The sequence below is a fragment of the Mytilus californianus genome, unplaced genomic scaffold, assembly GCF_021869535.1.
Source record: "Mytilus californianus isolate M0D057914Y unplaced genomic scaffold, xbMytCali1.0.p SCAF_1, whole genome shotgun sequence".
Lineage (NCBI taxonomy): Eukaryota > Metazoa > Mollusca > Bivalvia > Mytilida > Mytilidae > Mytilus > Mytilus californianus.
The window spans coordinates 94,910,874-94,924,879 of record NW_026262581.1 but is presented as its reverse complement, the minus strand read 5'-3'; the positions used below and the strand labels follow the sequence as shown (position 1 = coordinate 94,924,879).

Genomic DNA, 14,006 nt, shown 5'->3' with positions numbered 1-14,006 from the left:
CAATGTGTAAGCAAAACAAACAGACATGATAGGAAAAAATGTAAAAAATTGGGGTACAGCAGTCAACATTGTGTTATAATTTTGATCGATATACCGTTCATTTTTCCAAAAGTCTCTTATGCAATTTTCCTTAGTTCTTGGCTCATTTCATATTTTAACCGTATGTATGTTTGTACTTGTATGTGATCACTATATCTCTAACGGATATGTCATGTCCTATGCGTGTTACCTTATTGTTTTTCGTGTATTAAGGCACGCACATATGTTAACTATTTTTGACCTACTGCTTGTACTCCAAGTAGAGCTAAAAAATGTCAAGTTAGGATATTCACATCTAAATATATCTGTTACACTGAACTTTTTACACACCTTTCTATAGAACTGTAGCACGTTATTATATATTTATTAGTATCTGCTGTATTTCCCCCGCGATTAAAAAGAGACAGAAGACACCAAAGAGACAATCAAACATAGTAAGTCGAATATATTAAGGCGACAGTAGTTAACCAATGTTCAAATCTCGTAGTAAAAAGACAAGGCAACAACTGAAGGAATTGCATAAACTCCAAAGTAGCGAACCAGATGTGTCGACAAAGTAAGTGTCTCCTGCAATGTTACCATCACCGTCTATGCAAAACCACACTCAATAAAGACGTCACATTCGGGATTAGGGCATCATCGGTAAGATTACAGATCATTTGACTCGTTTCTAAAGATCTTAGACCGCGAAAACATGTCGCTAGTGATTTTAAACACACCGTATCGGTCAGCCAATTCGTAAAAGTGACCATAAAAGTTATGTAGTGTCGACCTCAGTCGTTATTCTTCATATCTCTGTCGGAGCAGTTGTTTAAGGTAAGGAGCATATCCCTGTTTATGAAGTCCGTATAATGTGAACATGCACGAACGTAACACGATTGAGCATGGGGAATAGTAGTGTAAAGCGTAGAAAAAATCAAAGGTTTTTCATATCACTGCAAAATTGTAAAAATAGTGATTGACGATTTAAATTGGATCTTTTTATTCTAGTATTTTCTTTTTAATCCGCATCTGATTGATACCGCTGATTGAATATACCTTATCACAATATTCACGAAGCTCATCTTTTACTGCAGAAAGAATATTGGTAAGAACTTTATTAAGATGTTCAGTAAAACATATTGATGACGTGGCTATATATATCGTTCTCTATAAAGATTTTTGTAAAGTTTAGTATAACGATAGGAGATTTGCATACTCCTTTTTTATGTACAAAAGGAAAGAGATACGGATTTTTGAAATTTTAAAATCTTCTCTTTCGTGAATGATGTACATTAGCCATTTTCTGTCAAAGTCCCCGACCGCATCTATCAGAAACCTAAAGTTCTTCTAAGCTGCCAGTTGATGGACAGAAGAATTCTAAGGTTTAGCCTTGGATAACAACTTTCTGAATTGTTCATCGTTTACTATGTCGAGGTCTCCAGTTATAACTTAACCAGCGGAACTATATGAGTATGGGGATTGGGGACAAGAGAAATCGGGAGGTTTGAATTTAACTTCCCTGAGAGTAAAGGTCTCTAATACTCTTCTTGTGGGTGACAATTTTGGATGCAATAGATTTGGGTTAGGTACATGAAATGACAGGTATAGTTTTATCTTTGAAGGAATCCGGTATTGTTTTCAAGAATCAGATTTTTGCTGGAAAATATTGCTGATATGATTGCATTCAAAACATAATTAGCAAATTATACTTGAAAAAAACTACGTTTTTGTTCATCTTTCGAAGTAGTTGTCATGAGTTTGAATAGCCAACAGTTAGCAATATCCATAATTATTAAAACCAATCTGTACTAAGCAGAATTTGTATCAATGACTGAAGTGTTTTGGTCTCTTTAAAATAATGAGGCTACTAAAATTATGTATTTGAACACTTATAAAACTTTTGTTCAACAGCGTCATCATATAATTTGTATTTATTTACCTTGTTTGAAGAAATCTTAAAGTTTGTATTATTTTCAATGTTTTTAATACTACTTTAGTTCTAATCACAAAAGTTAAAAAGGCCAAATAAAGTACGAAGTTGAAGAGCACTGAGGACCCAGAATTCCGAAAGGTTTTGCCAAATACAGCTAAGGTTATCTATTCCTGGGGTAGAAAATCTTTTGTATTTCGAAAAATTCTAAAATTATGCCATTTCCATAGTTTTTTATAATGTTATCTGTTTTGCCATCAATTTAAGACTAAATTTGTTAAGACTCCTTGCCAAACTTCTCTCTTAATTACATAATAAGAGTGTTAGTAATTTGCATAACATATAGATTCTTAATGCAAGGAGTCATGTTTTCGTTTATTTTTTGCGTGTTCCTTTTTTATGCCTTCTCCAGTTGGTGTTCTTTCTCGTTTCTTTTTGACAGTTGTTTGCTTACTCTTGATTGTTCTTGTGTGAACCTGGATTTGAACCTTGTTTTGTGTCCTTAATACATGCTTCCGAATGCTTCCCATTTTTATTTTCAACATTGCCTCTACTTATTTGACAGCTGATTCTTTTCTTTTCTGTTCTTATTTTATATTCTCTTTATTTTCAATAATCGGCTTACTGCTGATATAGATATTTTTCAAGTCAGGTTAAATTTGCTTAAGCGCTAATCCCCACTGTCGATCATTAATTTATAGTAAATTACATAATTTTTTAACTTGCACCAATAATAATGTATATAATTACCGAAATATAATGTGTCCTTTTATGTGCAACACGAAGTCACAAGCTTGACCAAAGGTAGACAACTAACACTTCTACGGACTTTATTCGTGAAAAGTGCATTTAACATACTCATTTTTTAAAATAGATATTGATCAGCTAAGAAATATTTTGCTGTGACATTTTTATCATTTTTAGAAGGATTTCTTTTTTTTTTTTGTAGAATTACAACTAATTTCTAAAGTTATGTGATTAACATTGTGGTCATCATAGCGTGTTTTCAAACGCAACTTTGTGATAAGGATCTGAGAAATGCATTATTCCTTCCGATGTCTTTAGGCTTGATCAATAATCTCGAAAGGTTCTTTGGTTTATTCAGAATTAAGTAAAAGTGAGAGCCTTCATAGGACACATCCCAAAGAAAGTCGAGCACGTGCATGGTTCACTTCAAGTTGGTCATTCTTAAACTTGCGGAAAAGATGGTATACTGCAAACATGAGGTGCAAAAATTTGTACACCATATCCGGATTTCGACAATTATATATATGAGGTTTAGTCCACCATTTTCTACACAAGATAATGCCTGTACCAAGTCAGGAATATGACAATTGTTTTCCATTCGTTTGATCTGTTTGAGCTTTTGATTTTGCCATTTGATAAGCAACTTTCCGTTTTGAATTTTTCCTTGGAGTTCGTTATTTTTGTTATTTTACTCTTCAATAGATATTTTGATATCGGAATATTCGTCTATTTTGTAAGTCTAGCGATTGTGTCCTATTCCCGATCGTAACATTTTGACTGAGAGTGCCGAGTTTTCAAGAAAGAGACGCCTGTCGACTCACATATGTTTTTAAAATTTTGTGACAAGGGTTTCCTTTTAAGGGTAATGTCAAAATTCAAATAGACAAATAGATCCTGCTAAAATTATTGAACAAATCAAAAACAATGCTCACAGTAATATCAATTACATAACAACAGATAGAAATAATTATTTGATTTAATTTTAAGACGTGTAAAATAATTTGATATCAATTTGAAAATATATATTTATGTGTATAATGATAAAAATCTATATACATTGCATCTGTTAAGGTTTATGTACCCTTGTGTTGATTCAATGCTAAACATATGGAAATTTTATAGAAAATCCACAGTCTTTCCCCCTTGTACTCTTATATTTGGCAATTCGGTACTTGATAGATAGAGGATTATCGCATGCAGTGCTAGCAATGATTTCTTTAAAACAAGTTTATATATTTAGATATTGGTTAAAATAAATAAAAATATGGATCAATTCAAGTACACCTTCTAGGGTACGCTCGACTTTAGTGACTCAGCACGAGGTGTTTTTGAATTTAAAGGTTGTTTAGGACTTTTTGTAAACAATAAACGCTAGCTGATCATAGAAAAACAAGTGAGTAAACTATGTTTCAAATTTTATAACAAAAATCTGTATTAGAGTCTGTAGATTTTCTACAAAATTCTTGATTTTATTTTCATCAAATTCCCTTTTTCTATTAGATGCAATGAAACTATAAATAATTATGCTTTGCACGAAGTTTCCCCTCAATATATGTACAAAATGACCCATCTTTATTATTCATTATATTTGCTGTTTTGATGCTATTGCAATTTGAAAAGTTCATAATTCACAGGCCACAGAAGGGGTCATAAACCTTAAATACATGTCGTAAGTTAAAAGTTTATTTACATCATAAATACTTCTACAGAATTTTGCATAATAGATTTATGCTGTAAAATAGACACCAGTTTCATATAAATTGATATAGAATCAACCACTTATCTGAATTTGATTTACTGCAGTGCATATACATTGGACCATATTACATACAAATTCAAGTAAATGTACACGAACATCCACAATACGTATATTACTATGAGACAGACTTTCGTTGTAGGGACTATCTTGTTGCATAGACATATCAGCTGCTTTCGTGGTCATTGCTGAGCAAACTTATACCTATAAATAGAAATATCAAGTCAAAATTTCTGTTTAATCAGAGACTTGTGTGGTGGAAACGCGCATATGGTGTTCTTAATTAAACTCCTTTTGTATCATTATGTGTTTTGTGTATTTAACATTGTTTTATATTTTACCTAAAAGACAAAACTGTGAAATCAATAAACAAAGTTTGCATACTATAAATAAAGCATACTTCAAAAGAAGCAATAGAATTCATCAATCTTATTTTGTATAATTTATACTGAAACTCAAATGGGCTTGAAGTAAAAACTTGATAAAATGGAAATGATTTCGTTGACAATTTTCAGGACAACACCTAAATCTCCTTTTTATATAATTGATATCTTGTTCACATTAAGCTTCAGTGTTTTGATAGTTGACACAAATGTTCCATTTTTTTCCTAGTTCGTTAATTCAAATGAGATTGGCATGTGTCAGTTGTATATAGATGCATTAAAAGGTATTAACAAAATTATCGACCTCCAATGTAAGTTCAAAAAGGGTAAGTCCGTAAAACCTGCACGATACTTTACGTAATGTAGTAATGTTTGCCTATTTATTGAATTATATGTATTTACCACAACAGAATACTGAAACTTATTTACCTGAATTTGTTTAATTTTTGATTCTGCTCCTTGTGGTTCATTTGCAGATGAATATGTATTGCCAGATGTAGTTGCTAAAGATTGATCTATGTCGGTTTCTGTTTCTATAGAGTGCATTTCAACACGACCTGGTTCTCTCTGGAACTATATGTTAAAAATGTATAAACTTAAATAAAAATATGATATGGTCATTTGGTAAAAAACAATCTTGATTTCCTTAAGACGTTTGCCTTTTTAGTGAAAACTGAAAGTATAAGATACTAGTTACGTATGTTATTCATTTGCAACAAACAATTTCTATTTCAACAGTGTATTGAAAATTATAAACTTTTACTCTCTATTGTAATAAAATACTTCTTAAAGTCTCATTTCAACTCACCAGATTAATAGTATTAAGTTCGTTTGCAATGATCACGGCTTCATGCACTGTGTAATAAATAGGGTTATAATCTACAGAGCGGTAAAATTCTGTTCTCTTTAACCAGTCTCTTACGTCCTCTGCTAAAAAAAATACGAATTTAGGTAACACCTGAGCAAAAAATGTAGATATTTATCTATCAAATATATCTATGATGTCTTAATGTAGCTGCTTTATTTTGTCATCCTAATCTCGAATACTTATTCTGCACAGTTCTTCATAACCATCCGTATGCTACGAAACACATAACTATTTCTTATCATTTATAAAAAAGCCTTTTTGGAAAAACATAATAAAAAAGGCTACGAAAGGATCCATTGTACACTATTGCTAGGTCAATGTCGAACTCCTTCATTTTTTACAGAAGACCATAACGTGACTCTTGCTCGTATATAACTTTAATGCGTCCTTACAAAAGAGAGACGAACAATACCAAAGAAATATTCAAACTCATAAGTCGAAAACAAACTGCCATGGTAAAATAAAAACGACGAAAAGACAAACAGTAGTACACAAAATACAACATAGCAATCTAAAGACTGAGCAACACGAACTCAATCAAAAACCTAAGATGATCTCAGATGCTCCGGAAGGGTAAGCAGATCCTGCTCCACATGTGGCACCCGTCGTGTGGTTCATATAAATACAAAGCAAGTGATAAGTCTTATTCGGTAGGTCATATGCAAGGAAAAGAGGACGTAATTGTGGTTACAACAATTGGAATATATCCGTCGTCATCTGTGAAACAGATACTCAATAACGGTCAACCAACTCGAGATGGCGTCTGTAAAATTTTCGAAGGGATGATTTCAACTTCACCACGTGAAACTCTTGGTTCAATAGCTTCCTTGTAAGCAACAATCCTCTATCAAGAAAATAGGAAATGCAATCCTATGAATTTCGTATCAACTGGAAAATATACTCCATATGCAGGCGCTGCTGAAATGTTGCTACATAGAAATTGAATAGAATGGAAAGTTCATCTCTTTCGTTCTAAATTTTGTTCTCAACATACCTTATTGTCAATGTCTAGATGTAAGACAAGATATGAGGCAGACATAACTGTATCTGGTGTATCCTTTATTTCAAGTTCGATGGGATAGATGCGTTCGATGGGATAGATGCGTTCAACATAGTCACCAAACATTGAATTATTTAGTGAGAGGACATAATCTATATAGCAGAACATGAAGTTAAAGAATAATGCTACATGTCTTGATCCTTAAAATATTTGCTCCATTTGGTTTTAAGTAAAAGTTTTTTTCCAAAGTTTCCACTTTTTGAAACCAATCAATATTTCAATTCACCATTATGATTGTCAAAAGCCAGTTCAAATGTCTTTGGTCATAGAAGTCTTTAGTTTTCTATGAAGTGTTTGAAGTCTGTTGTTTGTCTTTTTGTCGTTTATCGTTTCTTGCCATGGTCTGATCTCTTTCTCTTCGATAATGAATTTTGATTGTTCTCTTGGTATTCTCCGTCTCTTTCTCTATTTTTTAATAATATACGGAGCAAAGATATTTTGGGGTTGCTTTTGGATATTTATTCTCGACGCTTTAGAGGATCTGATGTGTTTGCTGTAAGGTGTGATTTTTAATTCATCTGCTGTCTGCAACTGATGCATTCTGAGTATTCTAATATATCATGTCGTATTACCTCCTTTACACTAACTCACACGCATATATATATATATATTTTGACTCCTCAAAATTCAAGAGTCTATCCTAAATTGAGGTAAATTATGTGGCCTTCCAATAACCGTTTTGATTCCTAACATCACCGAAGAGACATTAATTGTCGAAATCCGGATATGGTGTACAAAAATATTTACACCTTTTTTTGCGGTATACCATCTTCGCCGCAAGTTTATTGTTTTCTGTTTGGTATTAAATTTATAATTAAGATCCATTTATTACACCTGGTGATCCGTTTATTTGGCAATCGCCAATGGCAGTCAGCAACATTTGTTGTTCGACCTGTTAGTCAAATGCGTTTTGTTAAAATATACTTTTTCACTTTTTTTGGTCTTTTGGAAAATGTGCTGTATTTAGACCCCTCTACCAAGAAATTTGTTTTGAATGCACACGTATAAAAATTGCGGTTTTTATCCAACGCAATCATAGGTTTAAACGTTGTTTTCAATTTAGACTTGTTTATATTTTTCGTTTGGGCTTGTATTATATTTGCCTTCGGGTTTATATGATCCGTTCATCCTATTTCGACTCTTCAAAATTCAAGAGTCAATCCTAAATTGAGGTAAATTAACTGGCCTTCCAAATACCGTTTCGATTCCTATCATCACTGAAGGGACATTAATTGTCGAAATCCGGATATGGTGTACTAATTTTTGCACCGTAGGTAGCAATAAACAATTAGGAAAAAATATTAAAATTTTCCCTCATAAATTTTACCATCCTCTTTTCATTGCCTTCTTGCAATATTAAGCTTACTGTTTGTGTCATATATGTGCATATGTATGTAATCAGAATCTTCCATAGATTTCATATCCAGTATATAAAATGGTAAAATATAATTTCTTTTTGTTGTATCCATGGCAACAATCTGCATTTTTTGTTATAAAATATAGCAAAAAGGGAGGAAAAGATGTCACATATTTCCCCAAAATTTGGCCAAAAGTAGAATTTCAATCACTTCAAGTAATACCTTTTCTGAAACTGTTTACATATATCTTTCAATAAATCCAATGAAAATCATATGTCTTTCGTCTCATCTTTTTGTAAAATTGCGTCAGAAACTTTGTGTAGAAAAAAAGTGTTTGTAAACATTACATTAATTTCTGGACCGATGACCGGTCTAGCTATGAAAATACGGAGAGTCAAACAGAAAATAGCCCATAAAACATAAAAAAAATAATCTTAATGTTCTTATAACTCACCTTTGAAGGCTAAATTAGTACTCAGCTGTCTAAAAATGAATTTCATTACACAATAACTTTCATATTTGAAAAATCCACCGCGGCCAAAATGCGAAACCAAACTCCTAACTGTGTATTGCTACCGTATGTTTGCGGTATACCATCTTTTCCGCATGTTTATTGTTTTCTGTTTGGTATTGAATTAATAGTTAGATCCATTTTGTTACATCTGATGATCTGTTTATTTGGCAATCAATATATATATATACCAATTCTAAAAATCCATAGACTATATTTCATATGAGATTCATATTTTATACTTTCAAGATTTCTGCAAATATTGGTCTTGATGGCTTCTTCTTCTGGAACTATTTATAAGATAGCAGATGTTTTGTTAAACTAAATAGTTGATTTACATAGGAACTTTGCATGTTTTGATACACAAGCCTTATTAATCTACCTTAATTTGGTTTTTATTTGTAAATACCTCTACATCCAGCAAGGAATATTTTAATTCCAATTTCTTTAAAATCTGCAAATATCTGCAATTGAAAGATTTGTTTTCATAATATATGAAATATAATTTTGTGTTTATGTTCTGAGGCTATATAAATCAATAGAAAATAAATATATTTTAAATTAAATACAATTACTAAAAATATTAAGTCATTGTTATTTTTTTCTATTTTTAAGACACCTTTTAGTCTTTACATCTCCTCTGCGGTTTCGCTTTTTGACTTTGTTCTACAGATGATTCATTCAAAGCTGCACGGGAAACAATGTACGTAAACAATGTTTATTCTTCTTAATAAAAATTCCACCCATTAGTACATGCTTAACATATACAAGCATGGCAAGATTGATTAAATCACACACTTTTGTCCTAATAAAATTTTCTGTCCAAGGAATATATTACCTTCGCTGTATTTGGCAAAACCCTTCGGAATTTTAGGTTCTCAATGCTCTTCAACTTTGTACTTGATTTGGCTTTTTAACATACTTGATTCAAGCCTCACTGATGAGTCTTTTGTAGACGAAACGCGTTTATAGCGTACAAAACTATATGCTTGGTATATTTGATGAGTTTTTTTTATGCATAAAGCATTTGTTTTATAGATGTATTCACCATGTGTAAAAAATGCATGTCAAAACAAACGTTTTCGGTGTGTGCAATCATTACTAGTAAATAAATATCTTACATGTATGTGGCACTGACATGCAATTTTTCAATGAAAGAAACAATATCAACAGTGGAAATGTTTTCTGTGTATACAATCTTTATTAGTAAACACATATTTTACATGTATGTAGCACTGACATGCAATTTTTTTCAATGAAAAAAAAACAATATCAACAGTGGAAATTACAGGTGTTTGATATAGATCCAAATTATCAGTTTAAAAGTCTGTAAAAATAATACCTGCGTTAAAACTTTGACGGCCACTGTATCTAAATAGCTAACTACAGAACAATCTATGATAAGAGTGTGTATTGGTGGTATCCAAGCTCTAAGGAAAATCCTTTTCAGTTCCTTTTTCTCTTTGGCTAGTAGTTGGTCATGTTCCTCTGTCCATTCTTCGGGGATTTCTTTATTAACCTCTTCCTCAATAGAACGTTTTTGCTTTTCAAGTTCTTTCTGAAACAGAATTATAGTCTTCATAAGTTGGAAGTGCCTTAAATATATGAGTATATGTACTATGAAATATTTTTGTTTTGTCCTGTATATTCTCAAATGCAAATAACATAAAATTATTGTCGTTAAATTGATATTTAATTCGAGGAAGGGAAAACATATAAATTCCAATATTTGCTTTTTACTTTGAAATATGGAGCGTTTCATCGTCTATATGTTTGCATAATCAATATCAGTGCAGAACAGAATAAGAATGTTATTGTTGAAATACAGCAGTATTAAAATAAAGTTATATTTATTCTCGCTTAATCATTTTTAAATGTTTTCTAATTTTAGGGTTACTTTTTTTTTTATAAAACCCTTCAATGAAACCTCTTTATCATGATTGTTAACTTTATTAATACTAAAGCATGCATACGGCGGGAATTTACTTGGTAATGTAGTATAAAGCTTGATATATACCTTTTATCTATCGACCTAGGCAAACGCTTGGTGTTCCACAACTGAAAACCAGAATTTGGACAGAGGTTCAAGACTTTTACCCCCTTAACTTTTTGTAAAAAGTGTCACACAAAAAGTTATAGTTATATGCACTTAGCTCAAAGTTTGAATTATATAACTTAACACGATTTCCGTACAAACATACCTTTGTTCTTTTCTTTTCAGTTTTAGCTTCTATTTCCGCAAGTTCCAATTCCCTTTTTCTCTGAAGTAATGCTTTATACAAACTCTTCTGTTTCTTTGATTTTAGTTTTCTTGGATTTATCTTCGTCATATCGTATAATCTATCTCTGAACTGATCGGCGTTTGCAAAATAAAGGTTCGATTCGAAACTAAAAATCTTAATTCCTGGAACTTCTGTTACCTGAAACGAGATTGGTTATATTATCGTAACTAGTATTATCATATATATATAAATATATTTATATAAGTCTGAAAAGTAAACCCAACAGCATTAAAATTAGATTTTTATGCTGACAAATTTTTGTTCCTCAACGGGATTGGAACACCAATATATCTTTGCACCTCATGTTTGCGGTATGCCATCTTATCCACAAATTTATTGTTTTTTGTTTGGTAATAAATTAATAATAAGATCTATTTTGTTATATCTTGTGATCCGAAAAATGTTGTTTGCGCTGTATTTGGACCCCTCTACCATGAAATTTGTTTTGCATGCACACGTATAAAAATTGCGTTTTTTATCCAACGCTATCATAGGTTTGAACGTTGTTTTCAATTTAGACTTGTTTATATGTTTTCGTTTCGGCTTGTATTATATTTGCCTTCGGGTTTTTATGATCCGTTCATCCTATTTTGACTCTTTCAAAATTCAAGAGTCTATCCTAAATTGGGGTAAATTAGCTGGCCTTCCAAAAACCGTTTCGATTCCTTACATCACTGAAGAGACATTAATTGTCGAAATCCGGATATGGTGTACAAATTTTTGCACCTCATGTTTATGGTATGTCATCTTATCCGTAAGTTTATTGTTTTCTGTTTGGTAATAAATTAATAATAAGATCTATTTTGTTATATCTTGTAATCCGTTTATTTGGCAATCGCCAATGGCAGTCAGCAGGGTTTAAGAAAATCAGTTGTTCGACCTGCTAGTCAAATGCGTTTTGTTAAAATAAACTTTTTCACTCATTTGGTCTTTTGGAAAATGTTGTTTGTGCTGTTTTTAGACCCCTCTACCAAGAAATTTGTTTTGCATGCACATGTATAAAAATTGCGGTTTCTATCCAACGCAATTCATAGGTTTGAACGTTACCTATGATTGCGTTGGATAAAAACCGCAATTTTTATACGTGTGCATGCAAACAAATTTTTAGATAGAGGGGTCTAGATACAGCACAAACAACATTTTCCAAAAGACCCAAAAAAGTGAAAAAGTATATTTTAACAAAACGCATTTGACTAACAGGTCGAACAACAGATGTTCTCAAACCCTGCTGACTGCCATTGGCGATTGCCAAATAAACGGATCACAAGATGTTACAAAATGGATCTTTTAAAATTAGTAATTTAATACCAAACAGAAATATATATATATATATACCATAAGAAATCCGATGGACAAGAAGGCAGTTAATTTCTGTGTCACTTGGTCACTTGTGGAGAGTTGTCTCATTGGCAATCATACCACATCTTCTTTTTTATATAGTCATATATATATATATAATATATATATATATATATATATATACAATTGTTTATTGTTTTCTGTTTGGTATTAAATTTATAATTAAGATCCATTTTGTTACATCTGGTGATCCGTTTATTTGGCAATCGCCAATGGTAGCCAACAGGGTTAACGAACATTTGTTGTTCGACCTGTTAGTCGAATACGTTTTGTTAAAATATACTTTTTCACTTTTTTGGTCTTTTGGAAAATGTTGTTTGTGCTGTTTTTAGACCCCTCTACCAAGAAATTTGTTTTGCATGCACACGTATGAAAATTCCGGTTTTTATCCAACGCAATCATAGGTTTGATCGTTGCATTCAATTTAGACTTATATTTTTTTGTTTGGGCTTGTATTATATTTGCCTTCGGGTTAATATAATCTGTTCATCCTATTTCGACTCTTCAAAATTCAAGAGTCAATCCTAAATTGGGGTAAATTAGCTGGCCTTCCAAATACCGTTTCGATTCCTTACATCACTGAATTAAGAGACATTTTAAAATTGTCGAACTCCGGAAATGGTGTACAAAAATCTTTGCACCTTTCGTTTGCGGTATACCATCTATTCCGCAAGTTTATTGTTTTCTGTTTGGTATTAAATTTATAATTAAGATCTATTTTGTTACATCTCACCGGTGATCCGTTTATTTGGCAATCGCCATGGCAGTCAGCAGGGGTTAAGAACATCCGTTGTTCGACCTGCTAGTCAAATGCGTTTTGTTAAAATATACTTTTTCACTTTTTTGGTCTTTTGGAAAATGTTGTTTGTGCTGTATTTAGACCCCTGTAACAAGAAATTTGTTTTGCATGCACACGTATGAAAATTGCGGTTTTTATCCAACGCAATCATAGGTTTGAACGTTGTTTTTAATTTAGACTTGTTTATATTTTTTCGTTTGGGCTTGTATAATATTTGCCTTCGGGCTTATATAATCTGTTCATCCTATTTCGACTCTTCAAAATTCAAGAGTCAATCCTAAATTGAGGTAAATTAACTGGCCTTCCAAATACCGTTTCGATTTCTGACATCACTGAAGAGACATTAATTGTCGAAATCCGGATATGGTGTACAAATTTTTGCACCTCATGTTTGCGGTATACAATCTTTTCCGCAAGTTTATTGTTTTCTGTTTGGTATTCAATTTATAATTAAGATCTATTTTGTTACATCTGGTGATCTGTTTATTTGGCAATCGCCATGGCAGTCAGCAGGATCTTAGAACATCCGTTGTTCGATCTGCTAGTCAAATGCATTTTGTTAAAATATACTTTTTCACTTTTTTAGTCTTTTGGAAAATGTTGTTTGTGCTGTATTTAGACCCCTCTACTAAAAAATTTGTTTTGCATGCACACTTATGAAAATTGCTGTTTTATCCAACGCAATCATAGGTTTGAACGTTGTTTTCAATTCAGACTTGTTTATATTTTTTCGTTTTGGGCTGGTATTATATTTGCCTTGGGGCTTATATATCCGTTCATCCTATTTCGACTCTTCAAAATTCAAGAGTCAATCCTAAATTGAGGTAAATTAACTGGCCTTCCAAATACCGTTTCGATTCCTAACATCACTGAAGAGACATTAATTGTCGAAAACCCGAAAATGGTGTACTAATTGTAGCACCTCATGTTTG

General features: G+C 32.0%; 1 protein-coding gene across 1 annotated transcript in view; it reads right to left on the bottom strand.

Annotated features, from left to right (window-relative positions):
* Positions 1–3,673: 3,673 nt before the first annotated feature.
* Positions 3,674–14,006, bottom strand: part of LOC127738398 (solute carrier family 26 member 6-like) — a 59,801-nt gene continuing 49,468 nt past the window's right edge. The window contains exon 18 of the mRNA XM_052249639.1: positions 3,674–4,658. Coding sequence (XP_052105599.1) covers positions 4,653–4,658 — 6 coding nt within the window. The 3' untranslated portion in view covers positions 3,674–4,652. The remainder of the gene's footprint in view (positions 4,659–14,006) is intronic.